This window comes from Scyliorhinus canicula, chromosome 24 (genome assembly GCF_902713615.1).
Source record: "Scyliorhinus canicula chromosome 24, sScyCan1.1, whole genome shotgun sequence".
Taxonomy (NCBI): Eukaryota; Metazoa; Chordata; class Chondrichthyes; order Carcharhiniformes; family Scyliorhinidae; genus Scyliorhinus; species Scyliorhinus canicula.
Genome location: NC_052169.1, coordinates 18,757,430 through 18,780,541, shown reverse-complemented (window position 1 = coordinate 18,780,541; position 23,112 = coordinate 18,757,430). Strand labels below are relative to the sequence as shown.

Below are 23,112 nucleotides of genomic sequence, written 5' to 3'. Positions count from 1 at the left end.
CAACGATAGGGTACTGGGACAGTAGCAGCAGCAACCCGGGGGGGGGGGGGGGGGGACGTTGATTATGTTGGCTTATTTTATTTAAATTTGATTTATTTAATTTTAATTTATAGTTAAGTTCTCTTGTTGGGGGTGGGGGGGGGGGGGGAGTGTGATACATGTGATGTTACGGTATGGGGGGAATTGTGGGTGTTATGGGGCTGTTAGTTGCACATTACTGCTATTGCTATACTTGTTATATTTTTATGATTTCTGTAAAAAATTCCAATAAAAATTATTTTTAAAAAAAGATCTAAATGTAATATCATTTAAAGCGAGAACAGGAACAGAGGAGACAACAAACAGCAGACTATTTTTCTCATTTGTTAGAGTAAATGGCCCTTCGGCTTCCTGGTCACTAGAAACTCAGCAACTAAACTATATTCTGATAAACATAGTCATGGTCTAACTGGCATGTGGCTCCTGTTCAAATGCAACGTGGTTGATTTTGCCTTGTTCAATTAGGGGTGTGACAAATAGCATTCTAGTGAGTGACACCCATAGTCATACCCATTGCTGCAACTTCAATACAACTGATTATTTTGTGGAGCATCATCCTCAGAAAACATGACAATATATTCAATAGGAGACAGAGGCCAGACTCAACATTGCATACTCCACCTGCAAGACTTGGGAATAGAAAAGATGGAGATAACGATAGGCTTTAAGAATGCTGCTCCTCCAATTATTCAAATTACTATACTGCACATTTATAACAAACATTTACTCGTGTTCTAAATCTTGAAATAATATTGTAGCTCCCTCATTGTTGACTACTAATACATAAAAATATGATGCCATTTTCAATTTAAACTTTTGGCACACTTACACCTTCAATGGGTTTCACACACACACACATACAAACAACATTAGCAACTCATATTTACCTAGCGTGTTTAGCATAATAAAATATCCCAAGATCTTCAAAGGAGCATTATATAATAAAATGACACCGAACTACATAAGGAGATGTTAGGTCAGGTTACTAAAAATTTCACAAAAGTGGTTAGAGCCTCGACAATGAAGTTATGGCCAACAATGGGAGAGCAATCAAGATTAGGGATGCTCGAGAGATCAGGATTAGAGGAGCACAGATATCTTGGGGGTTTGGGGGCTGGTGAAGATTACAGGGATAAGGAGGGGTGAGGCCATGGAAAGATTTCAAAACAAGGATGATAATTTTAAAACCAAGACATTGCTTGACTAGGAGCCAATTTATGTAGTGATAGCTGAACGGAACTTGTTTTGAGTTAAGCCACGGGCAGCAGTTTTTCGGATGGCCTCAGGTTTAGGGAGGGTAGACTATGCTAAACCACCCAGGACTGCTTTGGAATTGTGAGGTCCAGCAGCAACAAGGAATTAATGAAGATGAGCTGAGACAGGACAAATGTAGGGAGGTCTATATAGCCACTCTTAGTGATGATGTGAGTGATCGGAATCTCATAGTAGGGCCAAATATGATACCAAGATTGTGAACTGGTTTAAGTCTCAGACTGTTTCCAGGGAGAGGGATGGAATCTGTTGCGAGGAAAGAAAGATCCAGTGGGAACAAAAAATGCACTGTAAGGCAGAGCCTTCAGGAACTGTTCAATAAAGGGTCATATAATTACACCCAGAAAGGGTTGAAGCTTGGACACCTTGTTCCTCATTATTGACTTGCAGACTGAATATACATGTTAAGATAGTTACTCAATGTACACAAAATGACACCTAATAAAAGGAAAAAGAGCCAAAATATAACAGCTTTTAACTCCTGTGGAAGGCACCCTGAACAACCTTACTTACAGGACTTTCAGCGGTAGCAGCGAGAGCGGTAACCAGGGGTCTGTCGGGAAGGTAAGTTTCCCGCTTTAAAAACTTACCTTTCAGGAGAAGCGGCCTTTGTTTTTTAACTAAATTTTTTTTTTCGGAGTTGCTTTTTTTTTGATTCAGAGCAGCAGGAAACCGGAAGTCAGCTGTGGGGATTTCTGGGAAGGTGCGTCGTACCTGTATATAAGTTGGGCGGTTGCTAAACCCTAGACACTACACTTGTAGTGTCCCTCATCCTCCCACCTCCTCTAACCTAAGGGGTTGAGTGAATATCAGGTAAGCTCTTCCTTTCTTTTTCTTGTTTTATCTAGAGGGGAGAGCAGGGAAGGCAGTGCAATGTTCCTCCTGCAGAATGTTTGAGGTGAGGGACGCCGTCAGTGTCCCTGCTGATTTCACCTGTGGGAAGTGCACCAATCTCCAGCTCCTCAGAAACCATGTTAGGGAACTGGATCTGGAGTTGGATGAACTTCAGGATCATTCGGGATGTGGTTACTACGAAGAATGAAGATAGATGGGTGACGGTGAGAGGGGCTGGGAGGAAGCAGTCAGTACAGGGATCCCCTGTGGGCGTTCCCCTTAGTAACAAGTATACCGTTTTGGATACTGGTGGTGGTGGTTGAGGGGGGTGAACTAACCAGGGGTAAGCCATGGGGTACAGGTCTCTGGCACAGAGTCTATCCCTGTTGCTCAGAAGGGAAGGGGGGAGAGGAGTAGAGCATTAGTCATTGGAGACTCCATAGTTAGGGGGATAGATAGGAGATTCTGTGGGAACAAGAGGGACTCGTGGTTGGTGTGTTGCCTCCCAGGTGCCAGGTCCGTGATGTCTTGGATTGTGTTTTCGGGATCCTTAAGGGGAAGGGGAAGGGGGAAGGGCAGCCCCAAGTCGTGGACCACATAGGCACCAACGGCATAGGTAGGAAAAGGGATAGGGATGTCAGGCAGGAATTCAGGGAGCTAGGGTGGAAACAGAGCTAGAACAAACAGAGGTTTATCTCTGGGTTGTTACCCATGCCACGTGCTAGCGAGACGAGGAATATGGGGAGAGAGCAGTTGAACACGTGGCTACAGGGATGGTGCAGGAGGGAGGGTTTCAGATACCTGGATATCTGGGGCTCATTCTCGGGTAGGTGGGACCTCTATAAACGGGATGGTCTACACCTGGACCAGAGGGGTACCAATATCCCACGGGGGAAATTTGCTAATGCTCTTCGGGAGGATTTAAACTAATTCAGCAGGGGGTTGGGAACCTGAATTGTAGCTCCAGGATACAGGAGGTTGAGAGTAGTCAGGTCATGAGTAAGGTTTCAAGGTTGCAGGAATGTACCGGCAGGCAGGAAGGTGGTTTAAAGTGTGTCTACTTCAACGCCAGGAGCATCCGGAATAAGGTGGGTGAACTTGCAGTATGGGTTGGTACCTGGGACTTTGATGTTGTGGCCATTTCGGAGACATGGCTAGAGCAGGGACAGGAATGGTTGTTGCAGGTTCCGGGGTTTAGATATTTCAGTAAGTTCAGGGAAGGTGGTAAAAGAGGGGGAGGGGTGGCATTGTTAGTCAAGGACAGTATTACGGTGGCAGAAAGGATGTTTGATGAGGACTCTTCTACTGAGGTAGTATGGGCTGAGGTTAGAAACAGGAAAGGAGAGGTCACCCTGTTGGGAGTTTTCTATAAGCCTCCAAAAAGTTGCAGAGATGTAGAGGAAAGGATTGCAAAGATGATTCCAGTTAGGAGCGAAAGTAACAGGGTAGTTGTTGTGGGGGACTTTAACTTTCCAAATATTGACTGGAAACGCTATAGATCCGAGTACTTTAGATGGGTCCGTTTTTGTCTAATGTGTGCAGGAGGGTTTCCTGACACAGTATGTAGATAGGCCAACAAGGTGAGGCCACATTGGATTTGGTACTGGGTAATGAACCAGGAGAGGTGTTAGATTTGGAGGTAGGTTAGCACTTTGGTGATAGTGACCACAATTCAGTTATGTTTACTTTAGCGATGGAAAGGGATAGGTATATACCACAGGGCAAGAGTTATAGCTGGGGGAAAGGCAATTATGATGCGATGAGGCAAGACTTAGGATGCATACGATGGGGAAGGAAACTGCAGGGGATGGGCACAATTGAAATGTGGAGCTCGTTCAAGGAACAGCTACTGCGTGTCCTTGATAAGTATGTACTTGTCAGACAGGGAGGAAGTGGTCGAGCGAGGGAACCGTGGTTAACTAAAGTAGTTGAATAACTTGTCAAGAGGAAGAAGGAGGCTTATGTAAAGATGAGACGTGAAGGTTCAGTTAGGGCGCTCGAGAGTTACAAGTTAGCTAGGAAGGACCTAAAGAGAGAGCTAAGAAGAGCCAGGAGGGGACATGAGAAGTCTTTGGCAGGTAGGATCAAGGATAACCCTAAAGCTTTTTATAGGTATGTCAGGAATAAAAGAATGACTATGGTAAGAGTAGGGCCAGTCAAGGACAGTAGTGGAAGTTGTGCGTGGAGTCCGAGGAGATAGGAGAGGTGCTAAATGAATATTTTTCGTCAGTATTCACGCTGGAAAATGACAATGTTGTCGAGGAGAATACTGAGATACTGGCTACTAGACTAGAAGGGCGTGAGGCTCATAAGGAGGAGGTGTTAGCAATTCTGGAAAGTGTGAAAATAGGTAAGTCCCCTGGGCCGGATGGGATTTATCCTAGAATTCTCTGGGAAGCTAGGGAAGAGATTGCTGAGCCTTTGGCTTTGATCTTTATCTCATCATTGTCTACAGGAATAGTGCCAGAAGACTGGAGGATAGCAAATGTTGTCCCCTTGTTCAAGAAGGGGAGTAGAGACATCCCCGGTAACTATAGACCTGTGAGCCTTACTTCTGTTGTGGGCAAAGTCTTGGAAAGGTTTATAAGAGATAGGATTTATAATCATCTAGAAAGGAATAATTTGATTACGGATAGTCAACTCGGTTGTGTGAAGGGTAGGTCGTGCTTCACAAACCTTATTGAGTTCTTTGAGAAGGTGACTAAACAGGTGGACGAGGGTAAAGCAGTTGATGTGGTGTATATGGATTTCAGTAAAGTGTTGAATAAGGTTCCCCATGGTAGGCTATTGCAGAAAATACGGAGGCATGGGATTCAGGGTGATTTAACAGTTTGGATCAGAAATTGGCTGGCTGTAAGAAGACACAGGGTGGTGGTTGATGGGAAATGTTCAGCCTGGAGTTCAGTTACTAATGGTGTACCACAAGGATCTGTTTTGGGGCCACTGCTGTTTGTCATTTTTATAAATGACCTGGAGGAGAGCATAGAAGGATGGGTGAGTAAATTTGCAGATGACGCTAAAGTCGGTGGAGTTGTGGAGTGCGGAAGGATATTGCAGGTTACAGAGGGACATAGATAAGCTGCAGAGCTGGGCTGAGAGGTGGCAAATGGGGTTTAATGCAGAAAAGTGTGTGGTGATTCATTTTGGAAGGAGTAACAGGAAGACAGAGTACTGGGCTAATGGTAAGATTCTTGGTAGTGTGGATGAGCAGAGAGATCTCGGTGTCCATGTACATAGATCCCTGAAAGTTGCCACCCAGGTAGATAGGGTTGTTAAGAAGGCGTACGGTGTGTTAGCTTTTATTGATAGAGGGATTGAGTTTCGGAGCCATGAGGTGACGTTGCAGCTGTACAAAACTCGGGTGCGGCCGCATTTGGAGTATTGCGTGCAGTTCTGGTCGCCGCATTATAGGAAGGATGTGGAAGCATTGGAAAGGGTGCAGAGGAGGTTTACCAGGATGTTGCCTGGTATGGAGGGAAGATCTTGTGAGGAAAGGCTGAGAGACTTAAGGCTGTTTTCATTAGAGAGAAGAAGGTTAAGAGGTGACTTAATTGAAGCATACAAGATGATCAGAGGATTAAATAGGGTGGACAGTGAGAGTCTTTTTCCTCGGATGGTGATGGCTAGCATGAGGGGACATAGCTTTAAATTGAGGGGAGATAGATACAGGACAGTTGTCAGATCTGTCCTATATCTATCTCCCCTCAATTTAAAGCTATCTGGCTAGAACTAGGTAAAAGCACTGAAAACAACAGCAAGAAATGATTCCACTACTTTAGCAGCAAGAAGAGTGTTAAGGAAGAGATAAAGATAAAGGGGGTAAAAGAATAATCAACAGAGTACATTGTCAAATGGTATATCGACGAACAGTGATTGGTTACAGTGCGGAACAAGGAGCCAAACAAAGCAAATGCATGAGCAAGAGCAACATATGGCATTGTGAGTAGAGTTCTTACAGGGAACAGATCAGTCCGAGGGGGAGTCGTTGAGGAGTCTTGTGGCTGTGGAGAAGCTGTTCCTATGTCTGGATGTGCGGGTCTTCAGACTTCTGTACCTTCTGCCTGATGAAAGGGTCTGGAAGAAGGCACTGCTGAGGTGGGAGGGGTCTCTAATAATGCTGCCTGCTTTCCTGAGGCAGCGGGAGGTGTATATAGAATCAATGTGAGGGTGGCAAGCTTGTGTGATGCATTGGGCTGGGTTCACCACACTCTGCAGTTTCTTGTGATCTTGGACCGAGCAGTTGCCATACCAAGTTGTGATGCTGCCGGATAGGATGCCCACGATCGCACATCTGTAGAAGTTTGAATGAGACGATGCAGACATGCCGAATTTCTTTAGCTTCCGTAGGAAGTCAAGACGTTGTTGGGCCTACTTGACTGTTGCATCCATGTGAGTGAACCAGGACAGACTGTTGGTGATGGTGACCCCCAGGAAATTAAAGCTATCCACCATCTCCACTTAGGAGCCATTGATGCAGACGGGAGTGTGTGTCGTGCTACGCTTCCTGAAGTCGATGATCAGTTCCTTGGTCTTTCCGACATTTAGAGAGAGGTTGTTTTCAGTACACCATGTAACCAAGTGATTTATCTCCCTTCTGTAGCCTGATGCAGCATGAGAGAAGGGTTGAATCGATAACGTGATTTAATTTACAGCATTCCTTAAGGAACAGAAGTAGCAAGGGTATTTCCCGCAGGTCTAACGTCTGTTTCTCACCTGTAATGACCCGTGTGCTTTGAGAAAAGTCTGTATTTCTTATTGTGCGATGCCCCTAAGACCAAAGTCAAACCATAAATAGTGGGGTGGGGTAACTGGTTTCCTGGTTATGACATCATTATGTTCCAAGAAATGCCTACATGACCAGAGATTACTATGGGAATAAAAATTGAAGAAAAATGTAAATGGAAGGCTAATTGTTGTGCTGTCAGGTGTCAGCTTGTCTTGCGGCAGGCAGCTCAGAACAAGGAGGTTCTGTGAGAGGAGTAGGTCAAACTTTCGTTGAATATATCACTTTATGCAGGAAGAAAATACAACTCCAGACACTCTTGGCGATGTAACGCTGAGTACTTGTACCAGAGAACTGGGTGTATTGGTCGGTTGTTTAAAAAGGAATCTCAGATAGTTACGCCATCATGAATGTCGGGGGCCAAGTGAGAGAGGGTTCATAACCATGTGCCTTGTCGGTATTAACCATGACCGAAGGCTTTGGATGGGATACTGCTGCTGGTGAATATAACTCAAAAATCGAGATAATTGAATGGGAAGTGAGAGATCCTTGTGCATAACAGAGCCGAGCTGGAAAGATTGCGAGAATGCACATGGTACAGTAAGTAATGTGAAAGCTTGAAACTACATGAGACGTGGCCTTGTTTTTATCAACTATTTAAAGTGAAATTTACCGTTCTATTTGAAAGATCCTTTGCCTCTTACGTCATATTTGAATTTTGTAGATTTTAGTTGGTCTGTTACAGTAAAAATTTCAGAAAGTAAAATCTTATCCAATGGTTTCCTTTCCGTTGATGTCATGGTGATATGAATCTCTACAGGGATTGAAACAAATTGACAGCTCTTACAGGATCTCACAATTCAGACTGTATAACAGGTGCACTGGAATTTTCCAGAATTAAAATTAACAAGAATTTGTATTTGTAGGCGGGGTGGGGGGGTGGGGGGAAAGATCGTTTCGGGGCCATAAAAGGACATCTCGATTTCTCACTTCACTGAGAAGTTCCGGTGAGCAGAGCTCCCCGCTGTTCAAAATGGGGCTATGTGGTCTTGGCCGCCCATTCCCCATTCAGGCCCCTTATTCAAAGCATGTCGTAGTGCTGAGAAACACATGGCTTTCAACGCAGGTTGCCGGGAAACAAGCGGCTAAATGTGCTCACTCGGAGACTTTGCTCCCTTTTGGGAGAATCGCGTCCACAGTCAATAAAGAGAAAAATTAAAAAGTGAAAGAGAAATGTGAAAACTTGAATTGGAATAAGAAAAAGAAAAAGAAAAGCATTGGAAGGGAAAGATATGGCCTACAGTCCACTCTTACTTTTTATTTGGTGTGGTAGTATGACTAGGGGTATTACGGTAACCTGGGAGTGTGAGCTGCCATTCGTGCAGAGGGCTCGCTGCCCATTGGCCCAAGTGTTGTGTTCTCTGTATTCTCATTGGTCGAGAGGAAGGTAGCTCCGCCTACGAGGCGGGGTATAAGAACCCGTGTTTCCCAGCAGCCAGGTCATTTCTATACTCCTGCTGCTGGGCACACTTCTTGCTGATTAAAGCCTTCGATTCAGACTACTTCGTTTTCGTGTCCATTGATTGTGCATCATTTGGCAAAGAATATTCACTTGGTACCTAAACGTAGTGAGGCAGTAATAGAAATTTGCATCATGAGAAAATCGTTATAAATTTGAAATGCCTTAAAGATGATTGGACTGTGCTCTTAGAGCGTTTACTTAGGAGAGATGGACTAAAAAAAAGACAACGAATCACATGAGAGAAAGCTGGCTGGTAATACAAAAGCAGATAGTAAGAGTTTCTACAAGTATTTAAATAGAAAGAAAGTAACTAAAGCTAGTGATCATCCCCGAGTGAATGGGGAATTGATCATGAAAAACAATAAATGGCAAAGGCGTTAAATGGATATTTTGTCTCTGTTTTCACTATAAAAGACTGAGATAAAAATCCCAAGATACTTCAAAACCAAGAGGTAAATCCATAGAATTGCTACAGTGTAGGAAGACATTTGGCCCATCGAGTCTTTATGACTCTCCGAAGGAGCAATCTACAAGGCCCGCTTCCCCGCCCTGCATCCATAACTCTGTGCATTGATCATACTCAACCCATCTAACTTGCACATCTTTGGACACTAAGGGGCAATTTAGCACGGCCAATCCACCTAACCTGCACATCTTTAGACTGTGGGTGCAGCCGGAGGAAACCCATGTAGACACGGGGAGAATGTGCTAACTCCACACAGTCACCCAAAGCTGGAATCAAACCCGGATGCCTGGCGCTGTGAGGCAGCAATGCTAACCACTGTGATACCATGCCGCCCTAAATGGGGGGGAGGAACCTAAAACAAATCATCAGGGAAAAGGTACAGGGAAAACTATTGGACCAAAGGCTGACAAGTTTCCAGGGCCACATGGCATGGATCCTATGGTCTGAAAAGTAGCAGCTGCAGATGCATTAGTTATAATCTTCAAAAATTCTTTAAGATTCTGGAAGGGTCCCAATGGGTTGAAAAATAGCTAACGTAATACCTTTATTCAAGGAAGGCGGGAGACCGAAAGCAGGAAACTATAGGCCAGTCAGCCTAACATGTCATAGCGAAATTACTAGAACCGATTACCAAGAAGGTTAGAACAGGGTACTAATGAAATCATATTGGGATCAGGCAGAGGCAACATGAGTTTGTGAAAGGGAAATCATATTGAACTAATTTATCGAGTATTTTTGAGGAAGTAACACGCAAGGTGGCTCGGTAGCACAGTGGTTAACACTGTTGCTTCACAGCGCCATGGTCCGAGGTTCGATTCCCATGTTGGGTCACTATCTGTACGGAGTCTGCACGTTCTCCCCGTGTCTGCGTGGGTTTCCTCTGGTTTCCTCCCACAAGTTCCTGAAAGATGTACTTGTTAGGTGGACCGGACATTTGGAATTCTCCCTCAAACCAGTGCTAGAATGTGGCAACTAGGGGCTTTTCACAGTAACTATACTGCAGTGTTAATGTAAGCCTACTTGTGACACTAAAGATTATTATTGGGCGGCACATGGCACAGTGTTTAGGACTGCTGCCTACTGTGAAGTGGACCCGGGTTCGAATCCCGGCCCTGGGTCACTGTCCGTGTGGAGTTTGCACATTCTCCCCGTGTCTGAGTGAGTTTCATCCCCACAACTCAAAGATGTGCAGGGTAAGTAGATTGGCCACATTAACTGCCCCTTAATTGGAAAAAAAAATAATTGGGTACTCTAAATTTATATTCAAAAAAATTTGCCATGATACCAAAATAGGTAGGAAAGTAAGTTGTCAAGTGGAGGTAGAGAGTTTGTAAAGGGATATAGACAGGTTAAATGAGCGGGCAAAAATCTGGCAGATGGAATTTAATGTGGGAAATGTGAACTTGCCCACATTGACAAGGAGAATAGAAGAGCAGTATACTACTTAAATCAAGATAGATTGCAGAAATTGATGGTAGAGAGAGATCTGAATGCCCTAGTACATGAATCACAAAAGGTAGCATGCAGGGAAGTAAAATGATTAGTAAAGCAAATGGAATGTTGGAATTTATTGCAAAAGAAAAAGTAGGGAAATTTTACTGAAACTAAACAAGGCATTGATTTGACCACATTTGAAAAATGTTGGTCTCCTCATTTGAAAAAACATTATGCTTGCATTAGTTCAGAGAAATTTCATTCAGCTCATTTCTGGAGCTTATCTTATAAAGAAAGGTTGAACAGATTGTGCCCATACTCAAAGGAGTTTAGAAGAATGAGAGGTGATCTTAGCAAAATATATAAAATCTTGAGAGGATTTGATTGGGTAATTACCAAGAGGATGGTTATGGGAGAGACTAGAATCAGGATACACAGTTTAAGAATAAGAGTTCTACCATACAAGACAGAAATTTTTTTTCTAACACCAGATTAAAGTCCAACAAATTTGTTTCAAATCACTAGCTTTCGGAGCACCGCTCCTTCCTCAGGTGAATGAAGAGGTATGTTCCAGAAACACACATATATAGACAAAATGTCAAAGATGCAGGATAATGCTTTGAATGTGAGCAATTGCAGGTAATTAAGTCTTTACAGGTCTGGATCTTTACATACCTCTTCACAGAAAAAACTGGAGAGATAGGCGCTTGACATAATGGAAAAAAAATCTGGCTCTAGCAAGAAAGAAGACCAGGATGAAAAAAACTGGCGCTTCTCAAATTAGTAAAAGAGGGAGTCTGAAGGATAAGTTTGATTTGATTCAACTTGTTAATCTTGTCATATAAAGGACATGGATAGACTGAATTTTGAAAGTGGGAAAACAAGCCTGTCACATGAAGCTAGTTGTACAGTGTTCTCCCAGAGAATATGGTCTGAGCAGGTAAAGCTAATGACAAGACAACAGGTTATATAAAAACTAGGAGCAGCAGTAGGCCATCCGGCCCTTCGAGCCTGCCATTCAATGAGATCATGGCTGATCTTTTGTGGACTCAGCTCCACTTTCCCGCCCGAACACCATAAGCCTTTATTCTTCAAAAAACGATCTATCTTTACCTTATGTTTACTGGTGAAACAAATTAAGGTGTAGGAAATTATAGGAGTTTTCTATCTAATGATGAAATATTTTGTCTGTGAGGCAAGCAGCAACTACAGCAAATACAGCAACTACATATGGCTGACAAACTGCAGCCACACATACACATTACAATCCCCTCACACACTTATCCTAGACAACAAGATGCCACTGGTTCCATTGGAGTGTGCCCATACAGCTGATGAGTCGGCTGGGGCAAGAGGGCACCCAGGATGGTGGCCCTGGGTGGGGAACTATATGGCCCGTGGCACTAAGTTCAAAGTGGGCTGCTTGGCTGCCTTGCCGGCTATGACAACGGTGTTCCCTGCCTGTCCACCCCAACACCACAGCCTACCTCTAGGCCATCCCCCCCCTCCCTCTCCCCCCCAGCCCTGGCAGAATCTCCCTGCCCTCAGCGCAACTGTCAGCGAACTATGGCAAAGTTGGGCACCTTCCGTACGCCCTCTATCTCCCTCAGCAGCCGCCACGCCGGTTTCACAATTTTTAAAAGAACAAGCGACCATGCCATCGGGAACTCGGCCCATCGGAGGCGGATAATCACGGAGGCTCGGAGAACACCGGGTCGGGCCCGCTAATGATATGCAAACGGTGTCTACTGTATAAAAGCAAATTAGTGCGGATGCTGGAATCTGAAACGAAGGGTGTCTACTGTATGTGCCTTCCGGAACGCATTGACACCCCTGTCGAGGTGCTGGAGCATTGCGATTTGACATCAAATCAGCGTCTGCTGCTATTTTGTCATCGGAACTGATTTCCGCCCAATTGCCTTTCCCAATTTTGGTGTTGTCTAATGGAGAATCCCGCTCTATGAGTTTAATAATAAACTCTATAAACACAAAGATAATACCTATAACATCACACCGCCTCACAAATCCTTTGTATGCTCATGCTTCAACACGTTGTTAAAACTGAAATCTTGGTAAATTCATCCCTCTGAAGAAACTAACACTGGTCAAATAATTGCACCATAACCCATGAAAGATGCATGGCCACTTAATGATGCCTCTGATGGACTGAAGTTAGGTTGCATACTGTGTTTGTGTTAATACAATAATCAAGATTAGTTTTCTGTTGCAAACATAATGTGCAAGAAGCGCAAACAATGAACTTTTTAAACCTTCTTTCATCTTGTTCAATTTAACAATTGAATATGGGGTTGATTTTTCTCCTTGGCACTTGGGTAAAATGCAGGAAGAAAAACTGAATGGGGAGGCTCCGAGCCATTTAAAAGAGGAAGTTCAATTTCCTTTTTAGTAGTTTGTCTATTAATTTGGTATCCCACATGGAGATCCCAAGTTAAATTTGGAATAAATATGATATAGAAGCTCCGATAGCGAGCTGCTGAAGGGCTGGCAATTTCTAAGTGAGAACTACATTTGTGGAGAATATAATAGAAATCAGAAACAGCATTCCACCTGAAAGTGGCATAAATAAATACATGGGTCACAAAAACCCAATAAGTTAATTATGCTAATGTTGCACCCATAATTTCAATATATATCGGCCCAGTGCTTCATGCACGCTTCTGGCTAAAACAACATTTCATTAATAAAATTAATAAAAGACAAAAATGACATTAAAATGTTTTGGAGGCTAGGCATAATGCAACAATTAAGATTTTTTGCCCCTCCCACATTATTTTAAAACATTCAAAATACAGTAAAGACTCAAGGAATTCTAAAATAATCGACACATTTAGAAACAGTTGAAAGGTACAATATATTTGGGCATTCAGATATTCTGGGTTCACCCGAATTGAGAACTTTGACATTTTTAGTGTTAAAATAATTAATGTTTAGTAATTAATAAAAATTGTAGGTGACTCTCAAAGTAAATTCCAATCAGTTACATATAGCAAGAGTATTTCACACCAATAGAATTGGATAGCTGAAGGCAAGACATTCTCTTTATCCTCGGTGTTTATCAAAATAGCTAAACAATTCTGGCACAACTCTTTCTTCTATACTATCAATATGATCATTTGATTATTTTGCTATTTTCTGCTATGATCTTCATACTTGTTCTTCAAGCTCCAATTATTATTTCCAACAATCCTTTGGCTTTCTGACTTAAAACCATGATATACCCCACCATTTCTTACTCCAAAGCATTCTTTCTCACTCTTAAAATCCAAACTTGCCACTGTTTAATGGCTATTTTATAAATTTGCTTTGGCCTTGATAATAAATAATAAGAAATTAGTCTGAAATTCCTTTTTATGCTAATTAACCCAAACTATCCCATGAGAAAAGTTCAAAGCCTTGTCTTCTCTCAAATTCTCTTCAATCCTAATAGTATCTTGCATTTCAAGCTTTGGGTTTCTCATTTGAAAAAAAAATGGTTGAACAAACTAATTTTAAATTGAAAAGTCTTACTTCTAAGGTTTCATCACCAAACTTTAATTTGATTTACTGGACAATACAAGAAGTCAGATTAAAAAATGGCATTTCTTGCTCCAATCTGATATGGCCTGACTCTTATTCCATTTATTTTCCAATCACTTACCTACGCATCTTGAACCATCTGAAGTGGGCAGGTATCCATGACGACACTTGCAAAAGTAACTGCCAATTGTGTTGGAGCATTCACCTCCATGACATATACCAGGAATAGTTGTGCACTCATCAACATCTAAACAATAAAAGAGTTCAGATTTAGCAAAATAAATGGAATTTTAACATGCTGCATCATTTAAATATGCAGTTTTTCTTACCCCACTGCTGACAATTGGAGCGATTGTCATAATTCATCCAGACTTTAACAATTATTCCTCAATCCTCATCATAAAGTCAGCCTATAAATATATCCACATTCTTATCAATCAAAACTTCATTTTACATACATAGTGAATAGGATTGACATACCTTCAATTCACTGAGAGGCAGAGAGAGCGAGTGAACAGTAGGCTTTATTAGTCATGAACTTGCCTAGCCAGAGTCAGTTGGACAGGTGAATGCCGACCACAGATGGCCGGTCTATATATGGTCCCGATGAGGGTGGAGCCAGAGGCAGAGCCATATCGGGGTTACAGTACAGTACCTGGAAGCAGTTCATATAACCGCTTCCAGGTCATAAGTCATAGCATCATGCATGCATTATGGTGAATACATTCACCACATTCACCCTCTGTTAAAAAAAATCAAGTCCAGCGGGGGTGATGTGGCGTCATTACATATTCAGTCTATCTGGAGGCCGATCGTTCTCTTCAACCTCCGCAGCTCTGGCGATGCGGCAGGCACAGTTGTCACAGGTGGTGACTCCAGGGGCATTGTGTCTGGAGCTTGAGCCTCAGTCCAGTGTGTCGGAGATGGTTGGGGTGTGGGGGTGGGCAGGAGGGTGTTGGGTTGCGGCAGTGTCGGCGCGGGACAATACAGGAGACCCAGGGGAGCGTACGGGGCCCTGTGGGTGGCAGCGGGCAGCGCGAGGGGGGGATGTAGGCAGGGGTGGCGCGTTGGCAGGGGAACCAGCTGGCGCCAGGTCCCGTAGGGAGACCGTATCTTGCCGTCCATCCTGGTGCACGATGTAAGCGTACTGGGGGCTAGCGTGGAGCAGCTGGACCCTCTCGACCAGGGGGTCGGTCTTATGGCTCCTCATGTGCCTCCGGAGAAGGACTGGTCCTGGAATTTTCAGCCAAGGTGAAAGCGAGACCCTGGAGATGGACTTACTTGGGAAGATGTAGCTCATCGCTCATGAACGATGTGCCCCGGTCGCTGTGGATGTAGGCAGGGAAACCGAACAGTGTGAAGATGCTGTGCAGTGCTTTTATTTCGGTGGCTGAGGTCATGTCTGGGCAGGGGACAGCGAAGGGGAAGCGGGAGTACTCATCGATGTTGGTGAGGAAGTATATATTCCGGTTGGTGGAGGGGAGGGGCTCTTTGAAGTCAATGCCTAGGCGCTCAAAGGGCCGGGAGGCTTTTACCAGGCAGGCCTTGTCTGGCTGGTAGAAGTGCGGTTTGCACTCCGTGCAGACTTGGCAGTTCCTGGTCATTGCCTTGACCTCCTCGGTGGAGAAGGGCAGATTGCGTGCCTTAATGAAGTGGGTAAGCCGGGTGACCCCCGGGTGGCAGAGGTCATTGTGGATTGCCCGAAGTCGGTCATCTTGCGTGCTGGCGCATGAACTGCAGGACAGGGCATCTGGGGGCTCATACTTGATATTGTAATTGTAAGTGGAGAGTTCGATCCTCCACCTCAAGAATTTATCTTTTATTTTGCCCCGTTGTGCGTTGTCAAACATGAAGGCGACCGATCATTGGTCGGTGACGAGGGTGAACCTCCTACCGGCTAGGTAGTGCCTACAGTGCCGCACGGCTTCCACTATGGCCTGTGCTTCCTTCTCGACCGAGGGGTGTTGAATTTCGGAAGCGTGGTGGGTCCTAGAGACCTGCTACTGGCCTGCTGGCAGGCTACTGGCATGCTGGCAGGCTACTGGCCTGCCAGCCTGGTTGAGAGTGGCGGCCAGTGCGACGTCTGACGCATCGCTCTCTACATGAAAAGGGATGGACTCATCCACTGCGTGCATTGCTGCCTTGGTGATGTCAGCCTTGCTGCAGCTGAAGGCTGAGCGGGCCTCATCCGTCAGGGGAAAAGTGGTTGTTTGATTAAGTGTGCGGGCTTTGTCCGCATAGTTGGGGACCCACTGGGCATAGTAGGAGAACAGACCCAGGCATCGTTTTAGGGCCTTGAGGCTGTGGGGAGGGGGGAGTTCTGTGAGGGGGCGCATGGGTCGGGGTCGGGCCCTAGGACTTTGTTCTCTACGACAAAGCCGGGGATGGCTAGTCGGGTGGTACGGAAGACACACTTTTCTTTGTTGTATGTGAGATTGAGGGATTGGGCGGCCTGAAGGAACCTCTGGAGGTTGGCGTCATGGTACTGCTGGTCATGGCCGCAGATGGTCACACTGTCCAAGTACTGGTATGTAGCCCGCAAACCGTACTGGTCCACCATTCGATCCATCATTCTCTGAAAGACCGAGACTCCGTTAGTGACGCCGAAGGGGACTCTGAGGAAGTGGAAGAGATGAGCGGCTGCCTCAAAAGCAGTGTAGTGGCGCTCTTCCGGGCGGATTGGGAGTTGGTGGTAGGCAGACTTCAGATCGATCGTTGAGAACACGCGGTACTGCGCGATCTGGTTGACCATCTCCGCTATGCAGGGGAGGGGGTACGCATCCAGTTGCGTGAATCGCTTAATTGTCTGGCTGTAGTCCACAACCATCCGATTCTTTTCCCTGGTCCGTATGACCACCACTTGCGCTCTCCAGGGGCTGTTGCTGGCCTCGATGATCCCTTCACTCAACAGTGAAGGACCTCCGACTTGATAAACGTCATGTCTAGCGAACTGTACCGCCTGCTCCTGGTGGCGATGGGCTTACAGTCAGGGGCGAGATTCGCAAAGAGTGAAGGCGGGGAGACCTTGAGGGTCGCGAGGCTGCACACTGTGAGGCGTGGGGGGGGCAAGGGTACGCCGAACTGTAGGGTCAGGCTTCGAGGGTTATATTGAAAGTCCAATCCAAGCAGTAGGGGGGCGCAGAGGTGGGGGAGGATGTAGAGCTTAAAACAAGAGTACTCTGTGCCCTGCATTGCAAGATTGGCAATACAGCACCCCCGGATTTGAACTGAATGGGATCCGGAGGCAAGGGAGATTGTTTGGGAGGCTAGGTAGGTGTGGAGGGAGCAGCGCCTTACCATGTCGGGGTGGACAAAGCTCTCCGTGCTCCCACAGTCGAAAAGACAGGGGGTCTCGTGCCCGCTGACCCAGACGACCATCATGGAGTTCTTCAGCTGTTTTGGCTGCGACTGGTCGAGGGTGACAGCGCCCAGCTGTGGGTAGTCTGTGAGGTTGGTGGAGTCACAAGATGGCGACTCCATGAGTCGCACATGTTGGGCTGGGGTGAAGATGTCGACCAAGATGGCCACCCCCATTGGTCGGACGTGTAGGTCGGTGTTGGGGCCGGCGACCAAGATGGCGCCTCCACGAATCGCACAATGCCAATGACACATCTGATGGGGGCGTTCCGGGCAGGCACGCAGCTGCATTGCGGGGTCTGTGGGTCTGCGAGTCCATGGGTCGGGCCTGGTGTGTTTTCGATTTCTGAGCCTTAGGCCGGCCCAGACAGACTCTAGCAAAGTGCCCCTTTCCCCCCACAATCGTACACGTCGCTGTGCGGGCTGGGCATCGCTATCGGGAGTGTTGACCGTGGCTGCAGAAGTAGCACTGCGGTTCCCTGGGCTGGGCTGGCAGACACGCGGCACAGGCCTGCGACGTAGTCGGGTCCGATGGGGGCCGCGACAAGGGTGTCCAAAGGGGTTCGCCAGGCCCGCGGGGAACGCACTGACGTTCTGGTAGGCTACCTCTAGCGAGGTAGCTAGCTTTACCGTGTCCCGCAGGTCGGAGGTCCCGTTTTACAGCAGACGCTGCCTGACATAGTTCAAGCGCACCTCTGCCACGTAGGTGTCCCGGATCTGTGAGTTCATGTGTTCCTCCACCGTCACATCTCGATCGCTGCAGTTCCTCGCGAGTAGGGTTAGGATTTCCAGATACTCGTCCAGCGGTTCTCTGGCGCGTTGACGGCGAGTAGTAAGGAGGTGCCTGGTGAACACCTCATTTACGGGCTTCGTGAAGTGTGCCTTGAGAGTTGCGACCGCAGCCTCGTACGTGGCTGCTTTCTCGATCATTACTGAGATTCGATGGCTCACCCGAGCGTGGAGGAGTTGCAGCTTGAGAGTCTCTGAGGGAGGCGTTGTGGAGGAGTCGAGATAGGCCTCGAAGCATCCGAGCCAATGTTCGAATATTCCCTTGGTTTCGGACGCGTGGGCTTCGAGTTCAAGCTTGTCTGGCTTTAATCAATTGAAATGCCTTCAATTCACTGAGAGGCAGAGAGAGCAAGTGAACAGTCGGCTTTATTAGTCATGAACTTGCCTAGCCAGAGTCAGTTGTACAGATGAATGCCGCCCACAGGTCTATATATGGCCCCGCTGAGGGCAGAGCCAGATGCGGAGCCATACCAGGGTTACAGTACAGTACCTGGAAGCAGTTCATATCACCACTTCCAGGTCATAGGTTACAGTATCATGCATGCATTATGGTGAATACATTCACCACAAGGATGTAGAAAACCTGAGGGCTAATGAGTTCAATTCATTAATGGATTATATTAGAAACAGCATGGAATACACACTATGTACTCCTCATGCCAATCAAGCCAGTTTTGAAAACAGTCTACTTGCTGGACCTGATGAAAATAGATTTCAAACATTGGTGATCTCAAATGACACTCCGCCCCGGGGCACAAGCGCATGATTGCTTCACAATAGAGTTTACATTTGACTTCCCTTATTCAATTTATGTTGAAAAAGTTGGCATTGCCCTATATATTAATGCTTTATATATTTGACGCTCCCTTATGTATTAACGCCATAGGATGATCTGGGCTGCCTGTCCAATATCACTAAATATTTCTACTTTGAAAGCAAGCCCCACTCTCCTCTATCTCCAAAACCCTCCACCCTCCCCACCGACCCTACAATTTGGATGTTTTGATATTGATGTTGCCAATTCAGATAAAGTTTAATTGTAAAATAAACAAATCATAATTATTATTTCCATATTATATTAGGTAATTACACGTGAATTACTGCAATACTTTGGTAAATCTGATCTTGACCAATAATTCAAAGAGCTGTTTTAATCTATTATATGAAGCTTTCCAAGTAGGCTACAAATACAATTGTGATGATATACCATAGTTGGATGGTGTGAGAACTCCAACTAGCAGGTGGCATACAGGCACGCCATGCAGTCTCCAGACCAAAGTCATGTGACCTGGGACCCAGAGAAAGGGAGACACATCTGACCATCTTCAGAAGATTGAGAGGGATATAAGACGTATATGTAATTGGTCAGTGCTACGTTCCAGAGGAATAGCAAGACTTCATGATAGTGTGCTCTGTTGCAGATTGCCATTTTACAACACGAAACACAATAAAGGATTCTGGTTTGAACAGATCGAAGTGAGTTACTTCATAAAGTACAAGGGACAAAACACAACATTGGTATTCACAGAACAATTTATATCGCAAAGCAATATTTAGTTTCAACAGAGCTTCTGATTGGCTGTTCCGGGGAGATTTGCATACGTGCAGTGCGGTCAGCGTAAGTTGAAGGTGCACCTGCATCAGTGACCCGAGGATTTCGACGGAAGGTGAGCATCCAGCAGAGGGCAGCAGAGCAGAGCTTCTGATTGGCTGTTCCGGGGAGATTTGCATACGTGCAGTGCGGTCAGCATAAGTTGAAGGTGCACCTGCATCAGTGACCCGAGGAGTTCGACGGAAGGTGAGCATCCAGCAGAGGGCAGCAGAGCAGAGCTTCTGATTGGCTGTTCCGGGGAGATTTGCATACGTGCAGTGTGGTCAGCGTAAGTTGAAGGTGCACCTGCATCAGTGACCCGAGGATTTCGACGGAAGGTGAGCATCCAGCAGAGGGCAGCAGAGCAGAGCTTCTGATTGGCTGTTCCGGGGAGATTTGCATACGTGCAGTGCGGTCAGCGTAAGTTGAAGGTGGTTTGTGAAGGGGCTGTTCTCGAGTGACAGCTTTACCCGAAACACTACTTATGTAGTGTCTCCCACCCATCCTCCTCCTCTAACCAAAAAAAAAAAGCTCTGTCCGTTGGATTGCTAAACTAATAAGTTTTTTATTTTTTTATTTTTCAGTAGTTGGGAAGTTAGTTCAGTGGGAATGGAGGCTAGGGCAGTTGAATGTTCCTCCTGCAGAATGTGGGAGGAAAGGGTCACCTCTCGTGTCCCTTCTGACTACATCTGCGGGAAGTGCACCCAACTCCAGCTCCTCGAGAGCCACATTAGGGACCTGGAGCTGGAGCTGGATGAACTTCGGATCATTCGGGAGGCGGAGGAGGTTATTGAGAGGAGTTATAGGGAGGTAGTCACACCTCAGGTAAAAGAAGAAAGTAGATGGGTTACCGTCAGGGGAGGCAGAGGGAACCGGCAGGCAGTGCAGGGATCCCCTGTGGTCGTTCCCCTCTATAACAAGTATACCGTTTTGGATACTGTTGAGGGGGACGACTTACCAGGGGTAAGCAATAGGGCGCAGGTCTCTGGCACAGAGACTGTCCCTGTTGCTCAGAAGGGAAGGGAGAAGAGGAACAGAGCACTTGTCATTGGGGACTCCATAGTTAGAGGAACAGACAGGAGGTTCTGTGGGAACGAAAGAGACTCACGGTTGGTGTGTTGCCTCCCAGGTGCCAGGGTTCGTGATGTCTCTGATCGTGTTTTTGGGATCCTTAAGGGGGAGGGGGAGCAGCCCCAAGTCGTGGTCCACATAGGTACCAACGACATAGGTAGGAAGAGAGATGGGGATTTGAGACAGAAATTCAGGGAGCTAGGGTGGAAGCTGAGAGCTAGAACAAACAGAGTTGTTATCTCTGGGTTGTTACCCATGCCACGTGCTAGCGAAGTAAGAAATAAGGAGAGAGAGGAGTTGAACACGTGGCTACAGGGATGGTGCAGGAGGGAGGGTTTTGGTTTCCTGGATAATTGGGGCTCATTCTGGGGTAGGTGGGACCTCTACAAACAGGATGGTCTTCACCTGAACCAGAGGGGTACCAATATCCTGGGAGGGAGATTTGCTAGTGCTCTTCGGGGGGGTTTAAACTAATTCAGCAGGGGGATGGGAACCTAAATTGTAGTCCCAGTGTACAGGATGTTGAGAGTAGTGAGGTCAGGGATAGGGTTAAAAGTTCGAAAGAGGGCACCGGCAAGCAGGACGCTGGTTTGAAGTGTGTCTACTTCAACGCCAGGAGCATCCGGAATAAGGTGGGTGAGCTTGCAGCATGGGTTGGTACCTGGGATCTCGATGTTGTGGCGATTTCGGAGACATGGGTAGAGGAGGGACAGGAATGGTTGTTGCAGGTTCCAGGATTTAGATGTTTCTGTAAGAACAGAGAAGATGGTAAAAGAGGGGGGGGTGGGGCATTGTTAATCAAGGAAAGTATTACGGCGGTAGAAAGGACGCTTGAGGACTCGTCTACTGAGGCAGTATGGGCCGAAGTTAGGAACAGTAGAGGAGAGGTCACCCTGTTGGGAGTTGTCTATAGACCTCCGAATAGTCCCAGAGATGTAGAGGAAAGGATTGCAAAGATGATTCTTGACAGGAGCGAGAGTAACAGGGTAGTTGTTATGGGGGACTTTAACTTTCCAAATATTGACTGGAAATACTATAGTTCGAGTACTATAGATGGGTCAGTTTTTGTGCAGTGTGTGCAGGAGGGTTTTCTGACACAGTATGTAGACAGGCCAACAAGGGGCGAGGCCACATTGGATTTGGTACTGGGTAATGAACCCGGCCAGGTGTTAGATTTAGATGTAGGTGAGCACTTTGGTGATAGTGATCACAACTCGGTTATGTTTACTTTAGCAATGGGCAGGGATAGGTATATACCGCAAGGCAAGAATTATAGCTGGGGGAAAGGCAATTATGATGCTATTCGACAAGATTTAGGAGGTATAGGATGGGGAAGGAAACTGCAGGGGATGGGTACAATCGAAATGTGGAGCTTTTTCAAGGAACAGCTACTGCGTGTCCTTGATAAGTATGTACCTGTCAGGCAGGGAGGAAGTTGTCGAGCAAGGGAGCCGTGGTTTACTAAGGAAGTTGAAGCACTTGTCAAGAGGAAGAAGAAGGCTTATGTTAGGATGAGACATGAAGGCTCAGTTAGGGCACTTGAGAGTTACAAGTTAGCCAGGAAGGACTTAAAGGGAGAGTTAAGAAGAGCGAGGAGAGGACACGAAAAGTCGTTGGCGGATAGGATCAAGGAAAACCCTAAGGCTTTCTATAGGTATATCAGGAACAAAAGAATGACTCGAGTAAGATTAGGGCCAATCAAGGATAGTAGTGGAAAGTTGTGTGTGGAATCAGAGGAGATAGGGGAAGCATTAAATGGATATTTTTCGTCAGTGTTTACACTGGAGAAAGACAATGTTGTCGAGCAGAACACTCAGGTTCAGTCGACCAGGCTAGATGGAATTGAGGTTCAAAAGGAGGAGGTGTTAGCAATTTTAGAAAATGTCAAAATAGATAAGTCCCCTGGGCCAGATGGGATTTATCCTAGGATTCTCTGGGAAGCCAGGGAGGAGATTGCTGAGCCTTTGTCCTTGATCTTTATGTCGTCTTTGTCGACAGGAATAGTGCCGGAAGACTGGAGGATAGCAAATGTTGTCCCCTTGTTCAAGAAGGGGAGTAGAGACAACCCTGGTAATTATAGACCTGTGAGCCTTACTTCGGTTGTGGGTAAAATGTTGGAAAAGGTTATAAGAGATAGGGTTTATAATCATCTTGAAAAGAACAAGTTGATTAGCGATACTCAACACGGTTTTGTGAAGGGTAGGTCATGTCTCACAAACCTTATTGAGTTTTTTGAGAAGGTGACCAAACAGGTGGATCAGGGTAAAGCTGTTGATGTGGTGTATATGGATTTCAGTAAGGCGTTTGATAAGGTTCCCCACGGTAGGCTATTGCAGAAAATAAGGAAGTATGGAATTGAAGGTGATTTAGCGGTTTGGATCAGTAATTGGCTAGCTGAAAGAAGACAGAGGGTGGTGGTTGATGGCAAATGTTCATCCTGGAGTTCAGTTACTAGTGGTGTACCGCAAGGATCTGTT

At 45.9% G+C, this 23,112-nt stretch overlaps 1 protein-coding gene across 2 annotated transcripts in view; it reads right to left on the bottom strand.

Moving 5' to 3' along the window:
- Positions 1-23,112, bottom strand: part of LOC119956802 (fibrillin-1-like) — a 622,562-nt gene that overhangs the window by 388,852 nt on the left and 210,598 nt on the right. For both annotated transcript variants that reach the window (XM_038784238.1, XM_038784237.1), the window contains exon 8: positions 13,949-14,074. In XM_038784238.1, the coding sequence (XP_038640166.1) occupies positions 13,949-14,074 (126 nt within the window). The remainder of the gene's footprint in view (positions 1-13,948; positions 14,075-23,112) is intronic.